General features: G+C 32.0%; 1 protein-coding gene and 1 long non-coding RNA gene across 2 annotated transcripts in view; one reads left to right on the top strand and one right to left on the bottom strand.

Annotated features, from left to right (window-relative positions):
- Positions 1-27,046, top strand: part of LOC127712925 (leucine-rich repeat and WD repeat-containing protein 1-like) — a 33,579-nt gene that overhangs the window by 4,186 nt on the left and 2,347 nt on the right. The window contains exons 2-17 of the mRNA XM_052219517.1: positions 4,698-4,780; positions 7,223-7,294; positions 7,808-8,039; positions 9,674-9,778; positions 10,201-10,350; positions 10,914-11,300; positions 12,611-12,725; positions 15,941-16,047; positions 16,990-17,071; positions 17,705-17,827; positions 18,825-18,900; positions 19,668-19,802; positions 20,341-20,453; positions 22,558-22,719; positions 25,019-25,125; positions 26,262-26,330. Of these exons, the coding sequence (XP_052075477.1) occupies positions 7,224-7,294; positions 7,808-8,039; positions 9,674-9,778; positions 10,201-10,350; positions 10,914-11,300; positions 12,611-12,725; positions 15,941-16,047; positions 16,990-17,071; positions 17,705-17,827; positions 18,825-18,900; positions 19,668-19,802; positions 20,341-20,453; positions 22,558-22,719; positions 25,019-25,125; positions 26,262-26,330 (2,034 nt within the window). The 5' untranslated portion in view covers positions 4,698-4,780; position 7,223. The remainder of the gene's footprint in view (positions 1-4,697; positions 4,781-7,222; positions 7,295-7,807; positions 8,040-9,673; positions 9,779-10,200; positions 10,351-10,913; positions 11,301-12,610; positions 12,726-15,940; positions 16,048-16,989; positions 17,072-17,704; positions 17,828-18,824; positions 18,901-19,667; positions 19,803-20,340; positions 20,454-22,557; positions 22,720-25,018; positions 25,126-26,261; positions 26,331-27,046) is intronic.
- LOC127711362 (uncharacterized) lies at positions 20,474-21,283 on the bottom strand. Its single transcript, XR_007986654.1, has 4 exons — positions 21,022-21,283; positions 20,852-20,934; positions 20,686-20,768; positions 20,474-20,604 (listed from the first exon to the last, which is right to left on the bottom strand). It is a non-coding gene; the product is annotated as an uncharacterized LOC127711362 (long non-coding RNA).

The following is a 27,046-nucleotide window of genomic DNA, read 5'->3' as shown; positions in this document are numbered from 1 at the left end:
GGACAATATAACAAATCAAATGAAATATATGGGGAGTTCCTCGGGTCACCCAACCCCCTCCTGTTTGATAACTTGGAAATGGTCGAGATCCCCACCCCTAAACCATATATATTCATGTATGGGACAATAAAACAAATCAAATGAAATATATGGGGAGTCCCTGGGATCACCCCAACCCCTCCTGTTTGAGAACTTGTAAACGGTCGAGATCCCCACCCCTAAACCATATATATTCATGTATGGGACAATATAACAAAACAAATGAAATATATGGGGAGTCCCTGGGGTCACCCCAACCCCTCCTGTTTGAGAACTTGGAAATGGTTGAGATCCCCACCCCTGAACCATATACATTCATGTATGGGACAATACAACAAATCAAATGAAATATAGGGAGAGTCCCTGGGGACACCCCCGCCCCTCCTGTTTGAGAACTTGTAAACAGTCAAGATCCCCACCCCTAAGCCATATATGTTCATGTATGGGACAATATAACAAATCAAATGAAATATATGGGGAGTTCCTCGGGTCACCCAACCCCCTCCTGTTTGATAACTTAAAAATGGTCGAGATCCCCACCCTTACACCATATATATTCATGTATGGGACAATAAAACAAATCAAATGAAATATATGGGGAGTCCCTGGGGTCACCCCAACCCCTCCTGTTTGAGAACTTGTAAACGGTCGAGATCCCCACCCCTAAACCATATATATTCATGTATGGGACAATATAACAAAACAAATGAAATATATGGTGAGTCCCTGGGGTCACCCCAACCCCTCCTGTTTGAGAACTTGGAAATGGTTGAGATCCCCACCCCTAAACCATATACATTCATGTATGGGACAATAAAACAAATCAAATGAAATATAGGGAGAGTCCCTGGGGACACCCCCGCCCCTCCTGTTTGAGAACTTGTAAACAGTCAAGATCCCCACCCCTAAACCATATATATTCATGTATGGGACAATATAACAAATCAAATGAAATATATGGTGAGTCCCTGGGGTCACCCCAACCCCTCCTGTTTGAGAACTTGGAAATAGTCGAGGTCCCCACCCCTAAACCATATATATTCATGTATGGGACAATAAAACAAATCAAATGAAATATAGGGGGGATCCATGGGGTCACCCCACCCCCTCCTGTTTGAGAACTTGTAAACAGTCGAGATCCCCACCCCTAAACCATATGTATTCATGTATGGGACAATATAACAAATCAAATGAAATATATGGGGAGTTCCTCGGGTCACCCCCCCTCCTGTTTGATAACTTGGAAATGGTTGAGATCCCCACCCCTAAACCATATACATTCATGTATGGGACAATAAAACAAATCAAATGAAATATAGGGAGAGTCCCTGGGGACACACCCGCCCCTCCTGTTTGAGAACTTGTAAACGGTCGAGATCCCCACCCCTAAACCATATATATTAATGTATGGGACAATAAAACAAATCAAATGAAATATAGGGGGAGTCCATGGGGACACCCCACCCCCTCTTGTTTGAGAACTTGTAAACAGTCAAGATCCCCACCCCTAAACCATATATATTCATGTATGGGACAATATAACAAATCAAATGAAATATTTGGGGAGTCCCTGGGGTCACCCCACCGCCTCCTGTTTGAGATCTTGGAAATGGTCGAGATCCCCACCCTTAAACCACATGTATTCATGTATGGGACAATATAACAAATCAAATTAAATATAGGGGGAGTCCCTGGGGTCACCCCACCCCTCCTGTTTGAGAACTTGTAAACGGTCGAGACACCCACACCTAAACCATATTTATTCCTGTTCATCATTTCAAAAAGATTTGAATGACATACAGGGTCAATCTCCTTGGTGTCACATATGCATATCACTTTACTAGACCAAACCAATATGAACTGGACTTTGCCCAATGTCAGGAGACCATGGGAATGACGAATTATCGGGTCTTTGTTTGGGAGACTTCGTAACGGCATCCTGTTACAATTATTTCTTGTTTATTATAAAAAAAAATTTGATGCAAAAAATGAGTCTAGATTATTGAATTTACTTTAATTGTTTATTAAATTATTTCTGGGCCTATCATAATTTTCATTTATGGCTCATTTTAAAGAAAACATTTAAATCTTTCAAGCAGTGTAAAGCCCAAGAATGTTTGACCAACTGTTTTATTATCACCTGTCATTTTATTCCAAACTAGGTATGGAGTCACATCATGCACTTGGGGATGAAGATGGGGGTCATTTACATTGATATATGAGTTGCTTTTGAAAACCTTGATGAAATATTAATTAATTTGCCTTAATAATCAATTCATTTATTGAACATAAATGTACAATATACGAATGTTTAATGTTTGTTCTTTCAAATCTTAAAAAAAAATTGAAGCAACATTGCCACAGTTTTCATAATTACGTTTGCCTTGGTTTTTGGTTAACTGCCTACAGCGCTTACAGTGCTTTGATTTATATGTGTTCCCAAATCAAGATCATGGCTTATAGTTACGCCTAAATATTTACTATCTTTTACTGCTTCTAAAACATGATTGTGCAATATATAATCAAAAGTGGAAGGTTTACTTTTTTAGAAATATGAATAACATAACACTTCTCAGGATTAAAATTCATTTGCCAGTCCTCTTCCCATTGTACTAAACTAGATAAATCTTTTTGAAGTAATTTGGCATCAGAACTATTATTAACATTTCTATACAATAAACAGTCATCTGCAAAAAGTCTTGCATTGCAAGTTACATGTTCGGGTAGGTCATTAATAAAGAGTAAAAATAATGTTGGGCCTAAAACTGTTCCCTGAGGGACACCAGAATCAACAGCTAATTTTGAAGATTTAACACCATTTAATAGTACCTGCTGTTGCCTGTCAGCTAAAAAGTCATTTATCCAATTTAAATTTTGATTCCTAATACCATAAAAGTTTAATTTCTGGGCTAATCTTTGATGGGGGACTTTATCGAAAGCTTTGGAAAAATCTAAAAGTATAACATCTATTTGGTTACCATATCCCAATGATTTTGCAAGATCTTGTAAACTGATGATAAGTTGGGTCTCACAAGACCTTTTACTTCTAAACCCATGTTGACTATCATTTAATATGTTATTAATTGTAAGATGTTTCCTTATGTTGCTTGTTATAATGTGTTCTAGAATTTTGCAACATATTGCAGTTAGTGAAACTGGTCTATAATTAATAGCGTTATGCTTGTCACCTTTTTTAAATATTGGTACAACATTAGCCTGCTTCCAATCAGTTGGGATTTTACCAGTAGCAATAGATTTTTGGAAAAAGAATGTCAAAAATGGAGACAATTCTTCTGCAAAATTATGTCAAAAATATGCTGGCAGATTATCAGGGCCAGTGGCTTTGTGTGGATTTAAGTTTTTAAGTAACTTTAATAAGCCATTATTACTAATAAATATGTCTGGCATAGTGGGGTGGGGACTTGTACCTTTATTTGGCATAGAGGATGTATCTTCGGTAGTAAAAGCCTTTTTAAATTGTTCATTTAGGATGTTAGCTTGTGTATTCGGCTCACTATATAATAAGCCATCCTTTCCTCTTAATGGTGGAACACCAGATGTTTCTTTTTTTTTACTTTTTATAAATTGCCAGAAAGATTTAGGTTTTTCTTCTAACTGGGGGCTAATTATTTCTTGCATGTACGTGCTCTGGGCTCTTCTTATTTCTCTTTGAGCAGTAGCTTTTAATTTTTTATATTTATCTTTATGTTCTTGTTTACCAGTTTTTTTAGCTTTGTTGTAAGCTTTACGTTGTTTTTTACATAAATGGTCTATATCCCTATTTGCCCAAGGGTTGGTGTACTTAGATTTAGTTATTTTGCTTGGTACATTATCATCTATTATTTTATTACTACCTTCTTTGAATTTATTCCATAATTGGTCAATATTTAAATTTTCATTAGCCTGAGATATAAGTTCAGATATAAAATGAGATGTTATGTCTTTTATCTTTTTAATATCAACCTTTTTCATTAAATAAATTTTATGTTGTGATTGTTTAGATCTTTGGGGCTTTGTGGATAACGACAATTTCGAACATACATCACTTATGGCAGGAAATATTTACTGTGCCTTAAACTTGTTCCAAATCATTTTGAGACGTTATTATATATTTGACTGAATATTATGCAGTCAATAAAAAAAAAGCCATATTTCTATACATCATTAATTTATCACCTTAATTTACAATCCATTCAATTAATTGATTTTGTTTTAGCTTATTTGCAAATGTGCAGTAACTACAGTTCTAAATTTCACTGATTTTCGTTGTTCACATTAATATTTCAAACCTGGTCCAACCTAATCAAAGCAACAATTTGATCAGAATACAATGTTTTTGTATCTGGTGAAAACTTTTATTTTTGGGGGAGGGTGTTGGAACTTTTTATTTTATTTTCATCAGGAAGTTCATTTTTTAATGAATTTAAAAAGACATGAAATACATACATGTACAAGATAATTATATGTCTGATCTATTGTCCTATTGATAAATATTTTCTTTGATGTCATTTTTATTTAATCTTAATTGGCAATTTTCTTACACATTGCCCCCAGGGGGTATTGTCACATCTTATTATTTGTTTTTCAAATAACTGTTAAATAAACAGCCCATGTCAAAATACATGTCAATTAGATATTTGTGTTTATTTATTTAATAGGGACAGATTTATGACTGATTAGACTGAAGACAGTTGATTAACAAAGAATATTGATATCTAGGATAACAGAAGAATATATTAAGGTAAGATAATTCATATGTATAATGACTTTAGATAGATGAGTTTACGTTGATGTTGGATTTAAAGATTTAGCATTTATATTTAAATATGTTTTGGAACTATTTATATTTTGAAATTTCTTTTGATACAAAAAGAAATAATATAAGTTAATATGTACAAATTGATGCCTATTTAAAAGTTTAACTGTTGCATGCAAATTATACTTAGATTATTTTTTTTAAATCATTTGTAGAAATATATAGATGTTCAAATGTTCATGTCCTGCATGGTACTAAAAGTGATCAGTTTTATAAATTTCCTTGGACAGGGGAATATAATAAGTGATTTTTTTTGAAAACCTTTTTGAAAATTAATTTTAACAATTTTTTGAATATTTGGGCAGATGTTGCCTGCTACACAAACATTTCACAAACTTTTTTTTATAACATGCATTATTCCGTTGTCCTCTTCTTCTTTCATGTCCTCCTATTACACATTTGATGACATTAATCTCTGTCAATATTTTAGGAATCTCAGAATGTATAACATTCATGACAATACCAGGGTTTAGTACTACACAAACAGGTGATTCTTATTAGAAAAGGTTATTGTGACTTGACTGTGTAGCTCTCTACTTATTGCAGTTCATTCAAATTTCTGACCCAATTGCAATTTTTTATATTATTTTTAAAACATCATTAACCATGCTCTACAAAATACAACATCAATCAGTTCCATCTCAAACAAGCAGTACTTACATGGAGTACCACCAAAAGAACATAAATTTGTACAGCCATTCTCTCCCACAAACATGACAATTTTTTTTTTTCCAAAGAACAATAAGCATGATATGGGTGTTGAATTCTTTACCATACCAGGTTGCCAGTAGCCCGGACTAAGATGCATTTAAAATGGGGCACAACAAGTCAGGGGTAGTACCTGTACAAGTTATTTTTATTTACTTGAAGAAGTAAATAATAATATACTTATATAAGTAAATTTGTTATATTCATATTTTCTTATAAAGTTTGAATAATCTCCCCTTAATTTTCTAAAAAAATTTACTTGTTATTATCATTAATTAAAAGTAAATATATTCTAAATTCCGTAAATAAGTCTTGATATGTGATATTGGTGAAGGAATATATTGACATACTCTTATTGTGTACAGACTGTATTATAATTCTATTGGTGATTGGATTTATTACTTCGTAGTGAAGGTGTGCCTATATTGGCAGAACATATGAAGATACAGATACAGATAAGTAATGTTTTTTTACAATCCCTAAAAACAGGCCTTAAACAATTTTTCTCTGGTTAGCTCATAATTTTTTTTTTTTTGAGTTCAATGTTTCATCTCATTAATTCAACAGAGAAACTTATAGTGCAAAGATCTTAAGTGATTGCGCAAGGACTTCAAAAATTGCCCCTTGGAGGCTTGTAAATGAGCAGTGTTTTGAAGAAAAAAGACAAATGAAATTTTTATTATCCATGAAATTACACTTCAATGATAATTAAAGACATCTGCAAAGGACAGACAATTAAAAATTCTATTAGAGCAAAGAAGTCCTGAGAAATTCAAGAAAATAAGATAGTATGACTTTTTCACTGGTATAAGTAAAAACATCTAAATGTCTAAGGGACATAACTAAGCCATTAAAATAATTTACCTATACAAGTTAATAAAATACACTTGTATAAGTATCTTACAATTTTACTTATATAAGTATATTGATATTTACTTCTTCACATAAATAAAAATAACTTGTACAAGTAGTACTCCTGACTGACAATCCCAAATATATTGCTAGAACAAATAAATGTTTTGGATCACTTGAACTTGGCGACCACAATAAAACTCTCACCTTCATGACCTTTTCGAATGACCTTTTACAATAACAATATGCAATGTAGTGGAATAATAAAGTCTTATAGCATTGTAAGTATGCTTTATATCTTTTTTTAATGGATCGAGGGCAGGGAATTTTCAAAACATCAAATTCTCCCAACTGAAGTATCAGATAAGTCCATTTCTTTTGTTGATGAATGATGAATGAACAAAAGGTAAGCGGACAGAACGTCCCAGGACAAAAAGTCATAGGACAGAAAGTCACAAATTTGATAGGACAAAAAGTCACAATTTGTTTGTTATTGTTTGTAGAGATTAGAGAAGTTCTTGCAATTATTTCTTTTTATGCCCCACCTAGGGGCATTATTTTTTTCGGTCAGTTCGTCCGTTTGTCCGTCCGTCCACATGTTCGTCTGTCCTGCTTCAGGTTATTGGTAGCTTCAGTTTAAAGTTTTTGGTCAAGGTAGTTTTTGATGAATTTGAAGTCCAGGAAGGCTTGGATTTCAGAAATAGTTCAAAAGTTGTCTCCAAAGATGAGGTAAAAAAGAGGTACTTGTATACATACACATGTTGGCTAAAAGTTGATGTTATTTTGTATTATTACTTGTATTTTCAGAATGAAGATAACAGAAGATTTAGTGAAAAGTTTGTGTAATAAAGCATCTCTCAGAGCAGTCCAGAGTTTAAAGTAAGTTATATTCCCTAGAAACATTTAAAGTTGATTTGATAAGGAATCAAAAACCAATTTTGCCTGAAAAATCTTGAATATTTTAGTTTGTATCTTTGCTGTCTACATAAGCATGGTTTGGGGTAAAATATTTACAACATATTAGTCCCATTCTGCTATATTTCTGAACCAATAGAGACAAACAAATTCCTTAACTGCATTTATCATATATGTCCATCTTTTAAAACTTCTATATAATTTCTCCATCCAACCAAAAAATAGGCTGATATATAAACCATCATGAAAAAAAAAACATGTATGTTTATCATAGATTTAGTGTAAAAAACTACAAAATTGTGATTTATTGAAATTCATGAAATATTTCCCATTATTAAAAATATGAGGTATTCTATTTTCCAAAGTCTTCTAGAGAAGAGCAGTTGAGTTTAAGAGGCAAAAAAGACAAATATTTTGTAATCTTACTGAGATGCTTTATGTAGAATTAAATTAAAAACCCTGTTTTGGTTATTTTAGTCTTTCAGACAAAGAGATTAATGGAAGCTTGGATTGTACAGTACTAGAGCAGTTAGCAAACTTGTCAGTTTTAGACATATCACAAAACAGCATTACAGATATCCCAGAATCCTTCAGTTTGAACCGTTTAGAGACACTCGATTGCAGCTTCAACAATTTAAAATCTTTACAATTTATACAGAACTTTAAGAATTGTACACAACTTTACTTAGATGGAAATGATGATATTCAGGTAGGTCAACATAGGAAATAATTAAAGAGTAAAGAGTCCAAATGACTATGGGTAATTTCAATGTTCGTTCCCCTAAAATGAAAATAATGTCTCACACTGGATGAATTTTCATTGTTTAGCACTTAGCTAGAAAATATCAAGAATGGATGATGATTGTTAATTTTTGGCCTCAAGCATCACTGAAGAGACATTAATTAATCGTTGTGATGTGCATCTGGTGCTGTAAAATTTGTATTGTTTATTTTATTACATTCTTTGACTGTGAATTACTTTTTGTCAAGTGACACCATCATCAACGTTTTTCTATCCTTCCTCAAATTAGTTCTTTAATATAGATTTTTTTTTTAATTATCTATTGTCATAAATAAGTCCATTGTATTCCATGATATTATATTTTTTTAGCAATACGCCTTTCAAATCAGTTTTTATAAAATCACCAAAAATTATGAAGTGGACTGGATTGTTTTTCCTTCAAAGTAAAATGTAGGAATAGCAGGAAGACACCATTTTACTAAATATTTCATTTAAAATTTCATAAACAATTTTACATTTTTAAATATTTTCAAGTATTTTGGCTTAGTCTATATTAAAAAGATGTATAGGTAATGGACGACCTCTTTCTTAGCACGATTTGTATAAGTAGGATAAGAATATAATGACTTAATTTATCTTTCCTTCCAAAAAGACATATTAATTGAAAAAAAAACATATCAGATAAATGTTTAAATTCTTAATCCTCCTCTCACAAAGTAATACGGGGAGAGTGAACACCTTTGGTGTAATTCATTTAAAGTTAAAGGGAAGGTACAAACATCATAAAAATCATTTGAAAATATAATAAATAAGTTCAAAGTAATTTCTTTTTTAAAGCTGATAAATTTGTTTCATAATTACAGTTTATGAAGTTTTTTTGTTTAATAAATACCTTTTTTGTAAAAAAATATTTAGGTAGTTTTGTCTCTTTCAACTAAATTTTCTATTAGACATAAGTTGTTTATGTATTTGCTAGAGATTTATTTCTATGATTTGTTTGTATAATAGAAAAAAAACAAAGGATATATGTTAATTGGATGACACCTTTATTTGACAAATATACATGTATATTACAGAGTAATTATCCAATTAATTGTTTATAAAGTTTTGCATTTATTAGCATTACTCATATAATGTCATTAATTTCAATGATTACACAAAATATTGAAAAAGGGAGCATTCTTACGTTAACCGGATTATAATACACTAAAAGAAAAAAAAGTTATTAGTAAAAAAAAATTTGACGTTGTAACGTTACCACCAACGACCACCAAGAAAATAGACATACGTACCAAGACAGATGTAGGTATTTTATGGTTTTTCTCAATCTTTTTTTTGATGATACGAATTTTTGTAGATTGAGGGAAATTTGCATATTAATGTATATTTGATTTCATGGTTTTCCAAAAGTCTACATACAAGCCTAAAGAAAATTTGTACTTCATTCAAAATTTTAATTTGTGGTTTACGTAAACCCATGAAGTCCACGAAAAGTGGTATTTCACAAATACAAATGAATCCACAGTACATTGTGTAGTTCCGTAGGTTTATATACTCCACTGCTAAAGAAGATCACATTTTACCATTTTACCCTTTTACAGCTTACAGATAAAGTAAAAGCTTTTAGGATGAATTCATCAGTACATTTTGTTGATGAAATACGTAGATCTACTGTGGAAAACTTCAAGGAGAAATTTGAAGTCATGGTAAGTAATATGAGTAAAATTTATATTTTCTGAGATTGGAAATTGTACAGTTCCTACAATCATGACAATCTTCAGTTTTTGTTCTTCAAATTCTTCTGGGGACTCAACGCTATACCTTGTAATGAGGTTTCTTATTCATCGTTCCTCAAATTCCTGTTAATAGAATACTTATATACTTATATATTGTAACACACAATGTATGAATTCTAATCCCTTTTTACTAGTTCAATAAAGAGCATCCTGAAATTTGTTGTCAGGCTTCCTGTGAACATGCTTTACCATGTGATCTGTTTTCAGATTCATTGCTCTTCAACTATATTAAAAAAAATGTTTGAATGATGCATTTCCTAAACCTTTTAAGTAGGAAGTTAAGTTGTGAGATGTTATGAATTATGTACTGTTACATGAATGTGTGCTTTTAGGTGAAGAGTAAATGGGAAGTTTTGTTTGCTGCCAAATATGCAGAGGGATTCAGTTGTGATCAATTTGAACACGTTCTTCAGGAGTTTTATACATCTTTGACCTCTGACCTTTTGTTTAAAAATATTACTGAAGAAACTGAATGGGCAATTGTAAGTATGCTGCCTTCACAATATAATTCAAATTTAGCCTTTCATCATCAGGATAAGATGAAAAAATAATTAATATGTTTATAAGGTTTTCATATGAAATATATCCTACCCAATTTCTTGTATGTTTTCCCCAACATTTTCATTTACACCTCTGTTGAAAAGTAAATATTTCCTACCTCCCTACCATATCTTTTTTGAAAGGAGGAAACCTTCTGGTAAACATTCATACATACTAAGCTAATCTAATCCAATGGAGATGTGAGCCTTTCTCATCACGTCATCCATCATTTTAAAACTATTAAAAAAAAATTATGGATTACGTGACATTCACTGGTTTTAATACAAATTGATTGGAGTTTTTAGAAAATGAATATTTTGTTTTACTTTTTTATGTCAATAAAATTTTTAAGTATAAAAAAGAAACATTTTTGTTATTGTTTTTTTACCAGATAATTTATTGCAAATGGCCTGATGGAGATTTAAGATTGTTGTGGGGATTAGCATTTATACTGGACTTAACATACAACCATTTGTTTGACATATGAATTGTTTTGTACATTCAGCTTAAAGACATTGCTTCAGAGATTGTTGAGAAAGCCCAAGATAAATCACTTTTCAATGAATCAAATATGTCTAGAGGTACACCTCGAAGTGCTCGTCTAAATCATAAATGGCTGAACAGAAATGACTCAGGACCTTCATCCCCGTCAACACCTGAGTCCTCGGGACAGAAAGATTTGATGAGGGTAAAGCCATTAACTCCTAAAAGTGGGACATGTACACCTGCTTCAAAACCATCTTTAAAACGTGGTAGAGATAGTACTCCAACTAGTTCACCTCAAGGTCAACCAGCAAAGAGGGCAAGGGACACAACTCCATCAACACCAACCAGAAGACCAACAGTTTCCACATCCATAAAAAACACTGATGAGCAGAAAACAGCATGTTTGGTATGTTTGAACATTTAAAATTTTCAACTTTTCTTTTGTAATTGAGATTTCTTTAAAAATGGTTTTAAATTGAAAACAGACAACAAAATTAAAAATTTGCACAAAGTACTGTGATTTAACTATTTTTTTTTCAATTATTATTTCAGGGATTCTGTAGTGGAGGCAAAAAAACACATTATAAAAAAAAAAATCTTTACTTTGGGAAGTTACAATAACACTTAATAATGTATGCTCCAAAAAGTAACTGTTCCTAAAATCATGATAATTAGTGTCAACAAAAAACATGTTTCCATATATATATAAATATGCATTATATTATATTACTGAAAAATTATTACACCAGGGTTTTCGATATCACAAACTAGTCAAAACATTTACTAAATTTTATCATCGGTATAAGGACATCATTCGTAAATATAGCTCAACATGCAGACTTCTTATACGTTCAGGTATTTCACATCCAATTTTTTATGGAAATATTCTTTATAAAGCACAAAAATGTCAGTATTCACCTCTGAAGCTAACAAAACCTTTAAATAGACTTATTAAGAAGGGATATAGTTACGATACTGTTGTCAGGTCATTAAAGATTGCATATTTTGGCGTTAATATTGATTCACTTATAGGGTCTTTGCATCGGCACTAAACACATTTATTTAAAAACCAGTTGTTGGCATGACACGGGTTCTGTTCTTCTCATGTATGTTATGATGGTATGATACTAAACCCCTAACGGGAAGGATTGTGCCTGATATTCATATGATGAAGACATAATCTTTCAATCAGTTTAATTGAAGTCTGGAGCTGGCATGTCAGTTAACTGCTAGTAGTCTGTTGTTATTTATGTATTATTGTCATTTTGTTTATTTTCTTTGGTTACATCTTCTGACATCAGACTCGGACTTCTCTTGAACTGAATTTTAATGTGCGTATTGTTATGCGTTTACTTTTCTACATTGGCTAGAGGTATAGGGGGAGGGTTGAGATCTCATAAACATGTTTAACCCCACCGCATTTTTGCGCCTGTCCCAAGTCAGGAGCCTCTAGCCTTTGTCAGTCTTGTATTATTTTTAATTTTAGTTTCTTGTGTACAATTTGGAGTTTAGTATGGCGTTCATTATCACTGAACTAGTATATATATTTGTTTAGGGGCCAGCTGAAGGACGCCTCCGGGTGCGGGAATTTCTCGCTGCATTGAAGACCTGTTGAAGACCTTCTGCTGTTGTCTGTTCTATGGTCGGGTTGTTGTCTCTTTGACACATTCCCCATTTCCATTCTCAATTTTATGCTGAAATTTCTTTTTGTTTTAGCCATCTGTTGGTGATTTTGATCCAGCTTTCTTCATCCGCTGTCACTCAACAAATAATGATCCCAATGACAATCAGACAAAAGTTTGGAGATGTGCTTTTAAACCAAGTAACAAAGGTATGTTTTAAGCTGAGTTGGGAGGCAGTGAATTATGCTTATGATATAATGAAAACCATCAGGCTGTCCTGAAATCAATATTTCAATTTCTGAACAAAATTATTGAAGCTGTAAACAGTATCTTTACTAAATTTGGTTTGATGATACCCAATGGAGAGAGGAAGAACCCCCTATTGAGAATGGGGTGAATGGGTCAAAGGTGAAGGCCACAGCAGCTATTATGACACTTTTTTGGAGAAAGTTTGATTTCCAGATGTTATCTTTTTGAACCATATGTCTAAAGAATAGAACAGGATTGGGTATTATAACTTAGTATCCCTGTCAGTTTGTCTGTCTGCCCATTCATCAGTCCTGTATCTTGTTAAAGTTTTGGATTGATTTTCCTTGAAGTTGTCCCATCAACTTGAAATCTAGTTCACATGGTTCTTATGATGGGAATTTTTGAAAATATATGCCAAATAAGTGTTTTGACTCAGATTGAAATGGTTTCTTATGGACAAATATTTTTTTTGTTTAAAAACTCCTGTACTTTCCACTATTTTTATGCCCGTATATGGTGGAGGGGGCATTAAGTTTAGACCTAGTCTATCTGTACTTTTGTCCGTAATTCCCAAAATAAGTTTCCATTCTCTAACTTTACTTTGCCTCAACCAAATGTTGTGACACTTATGCACAATGCTTATTATTATTAGACAGAGATCAAGTTTGAATATTGGTGGCGTCTCTTTCACTGTTCTCGAGTTATGTCCCTTTAACAATGAAAAAAAATACTGAATTTTTCATTTCCACACTCTTAACTTTAGTTTGCCTCAACCAAATGTTATGAAACCCTTACACAATGCTTTCTACCACCAAACACAGATCAAGGGCAAATATGAGTTGCATCATTTTCAATATTCTCGAGTTATGTCCCTTTAATTTATAAATGGAGAGAAATTGGCAAATTTGCTGTTTCCTCAATTTATCTTTAATTTGCCTCTATCAAATATTATGAAACTTATACACGATGCTAATTACCACCAGATAAAGATCAAGTTCGAATTTGGAAGGGAGGGGGTCATCACTTTCACAATTCTAGAGTTATGTCCCTTTATAAAAGAAAAAAATGCTAAATTTGCTGTTTCTGCAATTTTGTTTGCCTCAACCAAATGTTATGAAACTTATACACACCAACATCATGTTTACTACCAATAAACACAGATCAAGTTCGAATTTGGGTGGCATCACTTACAATGTGCTCAAGTTATGTCCCTTTATAAATTGAAAAATTGCAGAATTTGCTGTATATTTACAAGTGGGGGCATCTGTGTCCCCAGGACACATTCTTCTTTTATTTATGTCCAAAACTCCAGATAAACTGCATATTTGCGTGATTATGCAATAAAAACAATTGAAAACCCAATTCAATTGACAATTGCAGCGTTCAAAACCCTATTCATGCAAAGGAAAACCCGATTATATGTCAAAAAAGCGTTCCCAACCCTAATTGTGGCTATCGTGTGCGTTATTTACCCTAAACAATAAATTGTAGTCGCGTAAATCGATTTTCATACTATTAGGAAATCTACTTTCGTTCTAAAAATAGAGCATTACATCAAATATCTGATTGGGGTTCCTGTTGGAAGGAATTGTCCGTTACTCAAAGCTGTGTCCCCGGTAAACATAAGGGAACAGTTTATAAAATTTTCTTTGGCAGACCATGAGTCGGAGAGGAGGAAAAAAGCACTGCTAGTAACAAAATCATATATTCTGTTTAACTATTTGACAGCAGACCGCTTTGCGAAATCATAAAAGTACGCAAGTCACATTATCAATTTATTAATGGAGAAGGCAACAGCTCCGAATATAGGTTACATTTTAGACAAAATCATGGACACTGTCCTTTCTTCCTTCTGTGAAAATACTACTTAATTTTAGCAAAGACACATAGTGTCAGATAAGATATTCTTTGCCTGGAAAGGGTTCTCGGGGGTCTCATATATATATATAACTCTGAATGTAAGTCTACGGCAAGCCGTGAGACAACAAAATTACAACATGTGAAAGTGTTTGGGGCCACAATGGGACCCAAATATTCAGCTGTTAGCAATGACAAGACAAAATGAGAGCGCTGAATATGGATATCAACAATAAAAATTTACATATTGCCAAAGTCGCCTCTGATATTGTATGTGATGATAATGAAGCAGAGTATGACTCACGCTTCACTCTTATAAATCATGACAAAATTTTGTTCAAAACCATTTACCATACTTGGAAAAATAAAATGCCGACAAGCAATGTCAACGGATTGTTATAATAACCGGAACAAAAACCAGGGGTGTTTGTATGTGCTCTAGAAAGGTAATCAGTTACTGCCCCACTAGTAACATCATATTATATAAATTGACAGAAAATACAAAACTGGCAGAACAGTTGAAACAAACCATACACAAATTAAACAAAAATATCGCTCGTCAGTGTTTAAACTTGAATAAAATGTCTATCACATACTGTAGAAACATAAATTTTCGTGGGGTTGAAATTTCGTGGTTTTGTCCCTATATAAAATTTCATGGTGATTGAATTTCGTGGTTTCCAGTAAATGGAAGTGATATTATATGTAGGTTAAATTTTCGTGGGGGTTTTAATTTCGTGGATATATTCTTTCCACGAAATAAACGAAATTAAATCCTCCACGAAAATTTCTGCTTTTACAGTACATACTTGAAAGAAACGTATTTAAGATAACAGTGGATAAACATCTTTGTTTGATATAATTACATTATGACATGCCTCAATTCAATATTTAGATGATGAAAAAACCTAATACATTCAGGAGCTTGGCGGTGAAATACCCAATTTGATATTTGCTTGAGGGGTGAATTTGAATTAATAATGCAATTGAAAAGTACTATTTCACTCAATTACATCAAAATTGGTTGGTAAAACCCAATTTGTGAATTCTTATCTGGAGCTCTGTATATTATACATGTATTGTCAAGTAAAAAGAAAAAGATGATGGCTGGCAGTTCATGAGATAATGAAATGTTATCTAACACTTTTATTAGTCTTTTGAACCTTGAAAGTAATCAGCCTTTCCTGAGGAAAAAACCCAGCCCAATTAGTAACATAGGCAAAATTAAATACCATATCACCTTTCATTCAAACATAGTTTTAACGACTTTGTTGTTATAAATAATCATTTTGGCATTAAATTGAACTTGTATTTACAGATAAAAGTAGCAGACTTTTAGCCACCTGTGGAGGTCAAAATGTGTGCCTGATAGATTGTCAGACAGGTATTGTGATGAAGAGATACAAGGACAGTAGTAAAGAGGAGGTAACTCTTTTTAAATGTGATAACATGTGACATGTATTTCTACATTATAATGAGTTTCATTAGGTACATTTGAGACCAAAAGTTTATGAAGCGAAATACCTATAATACTCTTAATTTCCCCTTCCCAACAACAACAAAAAAACAAACATCAACAAAAACAAAAAGACTTAAGGCAGAAATATAAAAAAAAGATACTTGTTTGCTGTATTTTCTATGCCCAAAAAACACCTACCCTAAAGTGTTTATTTTCACTCTTGATATTGAATCATACAAAATTATAGTAGGTCTGTCGATACTCTAAAAGTAAAAAAAAAAAAAACAGCATAATTTAAAAGAAATTTTCACTCCCTACCTTATTTTTCTTCTGGAGGAAACCCTAAGAATGTACATTTTTATTTTGCCAGAACTAAACAGGTAAAAACTCAGGTGTATAGAGTTGAATCCTTGTCAGGTAACAATTCCAAAATTTGCAATTTACATGGAATTTTCTGTTTTCAAAAACCTACATACTGTTAATTCAGAAATTAATGCGTGCATTTATTATGGCTTATCACAGATTAATGGTAAAAATCTGAGATCTAACATTGCGATTCTAATTTTTGAAGAAAAATCACTACCTAATTACTGAAATTATGAATGGAAGTTTTTATTATTGCTTAACTGATTATGTCGCATTTTTAGCATTAATAAACATTGCAATAATTTTAGAATTTACAGTATCTCGAAAGCTGATGGATCAAAAATTTTTGTTTCTTATCAGTTTTTGGTTAAGATTTTCTTTTCTGTGCATATGATTATTGGACTATTATTATTTTGTGTTTGTAGTACCTATGACTTGCTTGACTTGAAACAAACCTTTGCTGTCCATAAAAAGAATAATAAAAACTACCTTTTGAATTTTATTATTGAAAAGCCTTTTAGTTGTAATTTCACTGTTTTTAGGACTTTTATGCCTTGGCTTGGTCAACAATACCATACAAGACCGGTAGTAAAGAAGGAAAAATCAATATATTGGCTGTGGCAGGTAAGTGTACTTAAAATACATAAAAACATGCATTTTTCTATGTATTTGACTGTTTTAAGAAACCTGTTTTTAAGCAAGAAAGCAGGACTTTTATTAAGTTAAGGGCATACTATACAAGTAAGTCAGACAATAAAGCATCCAAATGTAATGCTTTGTTTTTCCCATCCATATTTTCACAGAAAAATTCATTAACATCATCAAATTAAAAATTTGTGAGCAATTTAAAGAGAAACAAACTTGTTTATTTAAGAACAAGTGGAATTTACTGCAGTGGGAATAAGATATCAGGCAAAAGGAATGTTACAACTCTGTTGTACTGTATGCCCTTAAAGCAGCATTAGCTGTCAAATTCATCATTCATGTTTTCCAATTTTACACAAATTATCATATTTGATTTATAACATACTATTCAAAACGTATATTCAACTGACAAAGAAACAATTAACATTGCATGGACTGGTTAAAATATATCAGCATTTCGTGCATATTTTAGACTAGAGTAGACGCCATCTTATCCATTGAGATATATGGATAAACAAGAAACAGTACCCTGTATAATGAAACTAAGAATTCTTTATATTCCACCATTAAACATACAATTGAATATTTTCAAAAAGTTTGACCTTTTTTTAGGAAACAATGGTTATATAAAACTAATTCATCCTTCCCAATTTGTGATGTATGCTACAATGGAAGGTCACCATGACTACGTCAGCTGTTTGTTGTTTCACCCAGAGGAGCCGACACATCTGTTCAGTAAGTTTTTTACAATTTATCCTCTGCCATAAAAGTTAACATAATTGAAATTTCTTAAAATCATGTAAATGTATCATTTTTATGCCCCAGTAGGGGCATTATGTTTTTCGGTCTGTGCGTTCGTTCGTCCTTCTGTCCCGCTTCAGGTTAAAGTTTTTGGTCAAGGTAGTTTTTGATGAAGTTGAAGTCCTATCAATTTGAAACTTAGTACACATGTTCCCTATGATATGATCTTTCTAATTTTAATGCCAAATTAGAGTTTTAACCCCAATTTCACAGTCCACTGAACATAGAAAATGAAAGTGCGAGTGGGGCATCAGTGTACTATGGACACATTCTTGTTTCTGAAGCTTTTAAATAAGAATAACAGGATTGAGCGATTGGTTGTTTGTGTTTAATGCCACTTTCAGTACTATTGGCTATATTGTGGGGTCATTTTTTAATGGTGGAGGAAGCCGCAAAGAATGTTGACATGTTAACTTGAAAAGGATTATAATGTTTTGAAAGGATACTTACTATTTGAATCCCTGACAAAATTTAAATAAACAGTATATGAGTATGAAATGCAAATCCATACCATTTGGCTTTCAATTAAGAAAATATTAACATATGCTGGTTTCAAAGATATTTTAGAAAAGATTTAAAAGGTATAAAGGTGTAAATGGAAGCAAAGAAAGGTGCATTCAATTCATATTATAACATTTAAACCCAAAATCTAGTAACTACGAGTTGAATCAAGCTTTTTATTTGTTCAAAAATTTGCTGTTAAAAGTATTAATATCAGGGATAGTAATCAAACATGTTTTTTGTATACAATTAATTAGAATTCATTAGAAATTGACCCTGGAAAATGGGAACATGTCCAATAATTTTGAGTTTTATTGGGTCGACATAATCAATCCATGAAACTATCTGCCTGTCAGAATGGCAATCATATGAAATTAACATCATATGTACATAAAGTAGTTAATCAAGTCCAAAATTTCAAAATTTTTAGGTGGATCGAAAGACAGAAAAATTATATTATGGGATGTTGGTGTTCCAGATTTCACAGATTATACAACAAATAACAAGTAAGTCATAAACAAATGAAAGAATTGTGAATGTATGGTTATTTTGTCACTTATATCTTGTATATTGTGTCCTAATTATATTTATCACACATTCAAAAAGATTGGTTCACAAACACGAGATTATCTATTTGGGTGCTTACAGTTGAATTTTTATAAAATTAACTTAAGGATGGTTGCTCCTCAGTTTCAAAATAACAAGCTTTTTAAAAGACGGTTATAAATAAATAGTATATAAATAATGGAACTTAAAAAGTAGAAAAAAATGCTTTTGAGATATAATCAATTGAAAATTTGGCGGGAAAAGATTCTCTCTAGATTTTTCATACATTTAACATTAGCACCTTTATTCTTTCAAAAACTATGAAAAAATAATAAGGATTGTATAAGATTTTCAAAACTGGCTTTTTAAACTATATGTAATACAATAATGAAAAGAAAAGTAGGGGTTAGCGGGCAAAATTTATATTGGCACTACATGGATAAAACTAGAGGATTCCTAATATCTGACAAAATGTCAAAAACTGAGAAGCGAACATCCTTAGCTGCCAAAAAAAAAAACAACATCTTCTTGTTTAATATCCAGGTTTCAATATGACCTGTAGGATTATGAAAGTGTCGAAAGGTTGTATGGTCTCACATGAATTATATATATAAATATAACCAGAAGTAAAAGGCCATTTGAGATAATATAACTTTTTAATACAGTATCCTGTCTCCATATTGGGAGCACCTCCGAAAATGTTTCACACAATGTTTTGTGTTCACAGGAAGTTGATGGTTTTTAATACAGCACATACAGATGCATTGAATTTGGTCTTTAGTACGAAGAGTCAGATGCTGATAGCTGGATGTGAAAAGTCGTGTTATGGATGGAGATTTAATAACAAGAAAAGTATATCTAGGTATGGTTTATACTCTAAATGGTTCAACTACTTTAAATTCAGTAATTTGTGTGAGGTTTTAAATATTAGAAAATTGCAACAGAAAAGATATTACGAAAAGTAAAAATATGCATTTTAAATTTTGATTGTATTCTTTGTATGCAGCATTTACTGAAACCACAATAATTGATCTCACTTTTTTGTTCAATCTTCAAAGATCGAAATAATAAATGCATGCAAAAATTTCTGAGCATACAGTACTTTTCATAACTGATGTAAGCCTTTGGAGGGTTTAATACACATTTTGTACCATATTCACACCTTGCACCAATCTTTGAAGGGACTTAAATTGGTTAGTACCATTTATCAATGATTTTGAAGTGAATGAAAACCATGGAAGCTCATACCATACAAAATGTATATAGCTATGGACAAATACTAAAATCATTTTTATAAATCCGTAAACTATATCTTGAATTTTTCAATAAAATAACAATTGCAATTTATGATTTTAAAACCGTTCATGGTAGAAAATCTGATATTGATTGTCATATTGCAGGGATCCTAACTTTGAATTTCTGATACCCAGTACAATGTCTGATGTTGAGTCAGGTGATAGTGATGATGTAGAAGTAGTAGATGGGCTAGCATTGTTACCTAATGATTACATCGGTAAGTATTGAAACATCGTAAAGGGGATAGTGATGATGCTGAAGTAGTAGATGGGCTGGCATTGTTACCTAATGATTACATCGGTAAGTATTGAAACATCGTAAAGGGGATAGTGATGATGTTGAAGTAGTAGATGGGCTGGCATTGTTACCTAATGATTACAGGTAAGTATTGAAACATCGTAAAGGGGATAGTGATGATGTAGAAGTAGTAGATGGGCTAGCATTGTTACCTAATGATTACATCGGTAAGTATTGAAACATCGTAAAGGGGATAGTGATGATGTTGAAGTAGTAGATGGGCTGGCATTGTTACCTAATGATTACATCAGTAAGTATTGAAACATCGTAAAGGGGATAGTGATGATGTTGAAGTAGTAGATGGGCTGGCATTGTTACCTAATGATTACATCGGTAAGTATTGAAACATCGTAAAGGGGATAGTGATGATGTTGAAGTAGTAGATGGGCTGGCATTGTTACCTAATGATCACATCGGTATTAAAGTATTGAAACATCGTAAAGGGGATAGTGATGATGTTGAAGTAGTAGATGGGCTGGCATTGTTACCTAATGATCACATCGGTAAGTATTGAAACATCGTAAAGGGGATAGTGATGATGTTGAAGTAGTAGATGGGCTGGCATTGTTACCTAATGATTACATCGGTAAGTATTGAAACATCGTAAAGGGGATAGTGATGATGTTGAAGTAGTAGATGGGCTGGCATTGTTACCTAATGATTACATCGGTAAGTATTGAAACATCGTAAAGGGGATAGTGATGATGTTGAAGTAGTAGATGGGCTGGCATTGTTACCTAATGATTACATCGGTAAGTATTTAAACATTGTAAAGAAATTGATTGATTGGTATTTAACGCCACTTTCAGTACTGTTGTTTATTTCATGGCGGCCAGTTTTTATGAGTGGAGGAGTGCCGAGAGAGAACCACAACCTTTGGTAGGAAAACTTACAATCCTAGTCAATGTAGATTAGAGTCTAACATGCCTGCCAAGTGCTGTACTTGAACTTAAAACATCAGTGTTGACAGGCTAGTGATACAATAGTTGGACTACTTATACCACTTGGCCACCATAAAGAAAGGAACATGAATAATTAGAATTGATAATAATAGGCCAATTAAAATGAATTTGATAGATTTTCATCCCCGCTCCCCTTCACAAATTTCAGTGGATCAAAAACTGTGGATTTTTTAATTTTTACAACGACTTTATGTCAAGAAATTTGGATTGTGAATGATATCCAAAGCGCAAGAATCGTGGACCACATTGGTACAAAAAACATGCATTTTATGAGCACTTCAAACCATAGCGTAGAAGGCAAAATAAATTTGATAAAGGTAGTCTACAAGAGAGTATTTCTCCACATTTTAGCTATTTACTAAAAATAGTTTCTACAGCGGCAATTAGATGTAGAACAGTGGTTGCCAATCAGAAATATTTATTTAAAAATTTGAAAAATAATGTAGAATCCCTTATGTATACATGATATAAGCTTACTATTACTCTTGCATATGAAGAACATGTCACAAAAGGGTTAAGGATGAAATAAAAATAAAAAAATTAAATCCTCCCTACCACCCCATTTTTTTCAAAAATCTGGATGAAAATCTAATTAATTTGAGTTGGCCATACCCCCACTCCAGAAGGGGCACTATTTTTCACTCATCTAGTCCATCTGTCCTTCCGTTCCTACACATAATGCTGGAATCCCTGAGGAATGAGTCTGTTAAATCGGGATTGCTTGAAAATAAGCTTACGACTTCCTATATATGTTCCTTTCTCATACTACAAGCATATTTTGGTGCAAATGTGCATTCATGTAAATTTGTAAGCTGCCTAAAGTAAGATGGGAAGGTTGTTTTGCCATTTGGCATCCAAAACGGTCGTATTGTCCAGACTTGACTGTTAAATTATATATTTGTCTTCTTGTGCCAAGCATGAAACGGACATATAACATGGGTTGACCATTATAACATAATTTAAAAAAAAATTGAAATTTATGCAATCTTTTAGACCTGACCTTTTGTCTTAAATAACCCTGATTTTCCATCTGTTCATTTATTTTCTTTTTGTCTATTACAGCAGCCAAATGTAATGGTTCAGGTCACATGGTAATCTGGAATCTCCATGACAACCTACCTGTCAAGGTTATTAAGGGAACAAGAACAGTAGAGGTCAAAGTATCAGCATTATTACAGTATACCAGAACATCAGTAGACTATATCAACCTCAGTTCTACCTCAGGTAATATAACAATGAGTGGTCATCAGACAATAGATTAGGGAATATGCAATTTCAGAATAAGGATTATGGGTAATTGCATAGTTAGTTCAGAAAAATCTAAATTATTTAAGTAAAAGATAATTATTATAAAGTTATTATATAACTGGTTGAATTTTCTTTTTCTTGATGTTGTTCACCAATCAAGTTTGTCTGTATGCTCTTAATGATGTCCAGAACCCTTGAAATTCTGAAATTGAAAGTTACAAGTATAGTAAAATTCAGAAATACATGACTGGATTGACTTGTCTGAACAGACCTGATTGAATTGTGCACACAGACCTGGTTAATATATGTGTGATTGACATGATTGAATTTTGCACATGGAACTGATTGACATGTGCACATAGACTTGATTGATATGTGTGCACAAAAACCTTTGATATAGTCTTGATTGAAATGTGTTCAGGACAAGTTGACATTTGCCAACAGACTTGGTGATATTTGAACACAGTCCTGATTGACACATGTTTAAAGTGCATGAATCTTGGTTGACATTTTCACACAGATCAAATTAAATGTGTTTATGTTGCATGTAGACTTGAATGACATATGCACCCATAATTGGGTGACATTTGCACACAACCTGATTGACATGTGTGCATTGTGTACATAGACTTGGTTAACATTGACACACAGACTTGGTTCATATATGCTTGATTCTTGTTGACATTTTTGTACAGACTTCGTTGACATGCACATAGATTTGATTGATATGTTCACACTAATCTGGTTGACATATGCATAGACTTTGTTGCCATATATACACATATGGCTTTACATATAGCTACAAATCTGGTTGACATACACAGATGTGGTTGACATATACAAATAGACTAAGTTAACATTTTCTCACAAACTTCATTTAATATATGCACACAAACTTTTGGTTGACATTTGCAAACAGATTTGATTGACATGTGCACTCAGATTGTATTTTTAGTATTTCACAGCCATTGTTATTTATTTCTTGAGTAGGTTTATTAGAATATAAGATGGGACATCACAAAAAACATTTATTAACTGAATCCCTGAAGGGCAAGGTCTAAATCTAAATGTACCGTATAGCGGGTTATTTTTCGCTTATTTTGGCGGATAAATGAAAATCGCGAAAAAAAATTCTGTGAAAATTTATACATACGTTGGGTACTTTCTAACAGCTAAAGTGTTTTGTGAACGAGCTATTTTTCCCGGTCGGCAAGTCAATAGCGGTATATATGTTTCAACAACATAAATGCCAAAGGGCATTGTACATACATGTATTTTATAAAATGACTGTCAGGTGTGTATACCCTTATTAGTGTCAATTAGAATAAGAGTGTAAGGTACTCTGATCAGATAATTACCCTTATTAATTAGTGTCAAACTATACAAGAGTTGTAAACACTCATGATAATTTTGTAACCTAATTAGTAAGTACAACAAAGGTTTCGGTCAATTTCGTAACTAATCAACCGTAAAATTTACAAGACATTTGAATACCTGTAACAAATATCTAAGTCATAGGTATTCTATTTATTAACTGTATCAGAATATAATCAATAAATAAGACGTCATTTAGGTAAAAACAAATCATTTTACCATAACAATAGACACTTATTTGTCAAGTTTAACAACTTTTTACCTGTAACAATTTCATTATGCTAAAATATTTAATTGGGATTTGAGAATCCACCAAAATAAAATCTGCCAAAATTTTTTGTATACTTTGCTGCCCCTAAATCGCAAAATTTTACACCTGTGAAAATAACCCGCTTTACGGTATCAGACAGCAACCCTTAAATGCTATCAAACCAAAAAAGACTTTAAAACAGAGTTGAAAGATAACAAAGGGATAATCAAACTTAAACTAAGTCGAAAACTTACTGACAATACTGACAATACTGACAATGCCAAAAAATTGAAAAACAATCAAAAGGCAGACAACAGTTTACACAACACAACATAGAAAACTAAAGACTGTGCAACACGAACCTTACCAAAAACCAGGGATCATCTCAGGTGATCAGGAAAGATTAAATGACTTAATAGACAAGTCTTAACCATATGTCAAAATTGACGTCTGCCCTGTTAAATTAATTACGAGAAAAAAACTAAAAAAATACAACCACAGATAATGTTCCTAACTTTATTTGGCCTGGCTAATTTATTGTACCCAGGTAAACAGATAAATGTGCTTTATTAAAAAAATGATTTTAATTTGTTATGTATGAGGGATTTTTGCAAACTCATTAACTGGAAATGTATATTTTGTATATTTTAGGTATGTTAACAGCTGGTGACGACAAGGGGTCATTGTTTATCTACCAGATGGGAACATTTACAAAAAAACACAAGTCCTCATCAGATCAAATTTTAGGCTATTCTTCGGTAAGTTCTGATGTTAGATAACAGTTATATAGAATATTGATCATACAAATAGATGAATAAGATTTTAATATCGTGCCATTTCATGTGGTCTCGAGTCAAATTAAAAAAAAATACAGCACCATCAGTGTTCGGTGGCAAAACCTTTTAGAAATTAAGTGAATCATGTATTATTAGTTACACAGTGTGCAATTGTCCTAATATGGGAATTTCGCCTCGCCCGATATGAATTTTATTGACCTGATAAATTCTGTATTATGACAATTGAATACTGTGTACCGAACTTATCCTGATTTTGTTATCACACCACTTGTTTATTGTTTTTTTTCCTAGATAAATTCCGTATTTAATAGGACAATTGCACACTGTGTAATGAATTTATCCTGATTTTTTTATGACACCACTTATTGTTTTTTTCCATGATAAATTCCGTATTAGAACAATTGCACACTGTTTAACGAATTTATCCTGATTTTTTTTATTACATATATGTCGTTAATAAACAAAGAGAAGCAACTAAAAAAAACCTTTTTTTGTATTAAGTCAATGGTATAAGGGAGATAATTCGAATTGACTTAATAAAAATTGCACTGAAATTTATTAGGACAATATCTACCAATCAAATTGTGAGAAATTACTCTAAACAGGATAATACTACACATTTATAAAGAAAGAGTGAAGAAAGAAAAAATTAAATGACAGTAATATAAATATATACCTGATTAGTGAAAGAAAATACATTGATTAGTTTGCATAAAAATTTGAATCTTTGAATTAACATGCTTCCAACCTATCAAAGTCAATGGTTTCTACACTATTTTAAAGAAACAAGTTGTCTTTTTCTTTGAATTTCTTTATTTTTAAATGAAAAATTGACGTTTCATCTTCTTGGTAAAAATGAAAATTTCCAGATGATGAAAGTGACTGTTATGAACAACAGATGGACTAGATATTGCTTTTGGCAGTAGGAAAAAGTGAAGTGGTTGACAGGAAAGCAACTTTTTCAGCCACATGAGCCTTGAGTCATATGTTTATAACTTCATATGGTCAAGTTTGTATGGGTACAATTTAAATATACACATTTCTTATAGAAAAGTAGATGGTAGCATTTATATCTAAAATAATTCCTTTCTTTACAGAAACTACTTTGGCCAGACTTAGATGTTAGTTCAAGCAAGGGGAAAATGGAGGAATTACCTGATTGTAATGTAAGAAATGTTTTATGATAATCTAATATTTTTCAATATTGATGAAATATTTCAGTTTACCATTTATATAATTAGGTTATTAAAGACTTTAATATTTGTCTTAGAAAACAGCATGATATCATGTGTATAGTCTTTAAAAACACAGATTATTTCTACTGTTTAAAATGTACTAAAAGTTGAAAGAAATATGATAAAGTAACTTATTTCTTATGCAGCAAAAATACTGCAATCTGATTGGTTAATTATCCCGGTGTAGATAACACCCTACCCTTGTTCACCCTGGGATAAATAAAATTTTGCCAAAAAATTAAAAAAAATAAAATTTTGCCAAAATAAAAAAAATAATAATAAAATGTCAAAAAAAAAAAAAAAATTAAATGTCAAAAAAAAAAAAAAAAAAAAAAATAAATAAATAAATTTCAGGACAAAAATTGAACAAAAATTGAACAAAAATTTAAAAAAATATTTAAAATTTGTTTTCCCCCCGAAATTCAAAAGAACACAAAATTTTCTGAATTTCCCTAAAATAAAGAAAAAAGTATTTGACAATGCGGAGCAACATCGAAGTTGAAAAAATGTTACACTGGAAATTTGTCATTACCATTTATCAATTTTACATCCTGGTTTAAAAATGAGTAAAGGAATTGTTCATAAGAAATAAATTCGTTATCTTGGCGTAATCAGAGGTGTACGGAATTTTACACCGTTGTTGAAAA

This window comes from Mytilus californianus, unplaced genomic scaffold (assembly GCF_021869535.1).
Source record: "Mytilus californianus isolate M0D057914Y unplaced genomic scaffold, xbMytCali1.0.p SCAF_8, whole genome shotgun sequence".
Lineage (NCBI taxonomy): Eukaryota > Metazoa > Mollusca > Bivalvia > Mytilida > Mytilidae > Mytilus > Mytilus californianus.
The sequence above is the reverse complement of the archived record's forward strand: the minus strand, read 5'-3'. Positions and strand labels throughout refer to the sequence as shown.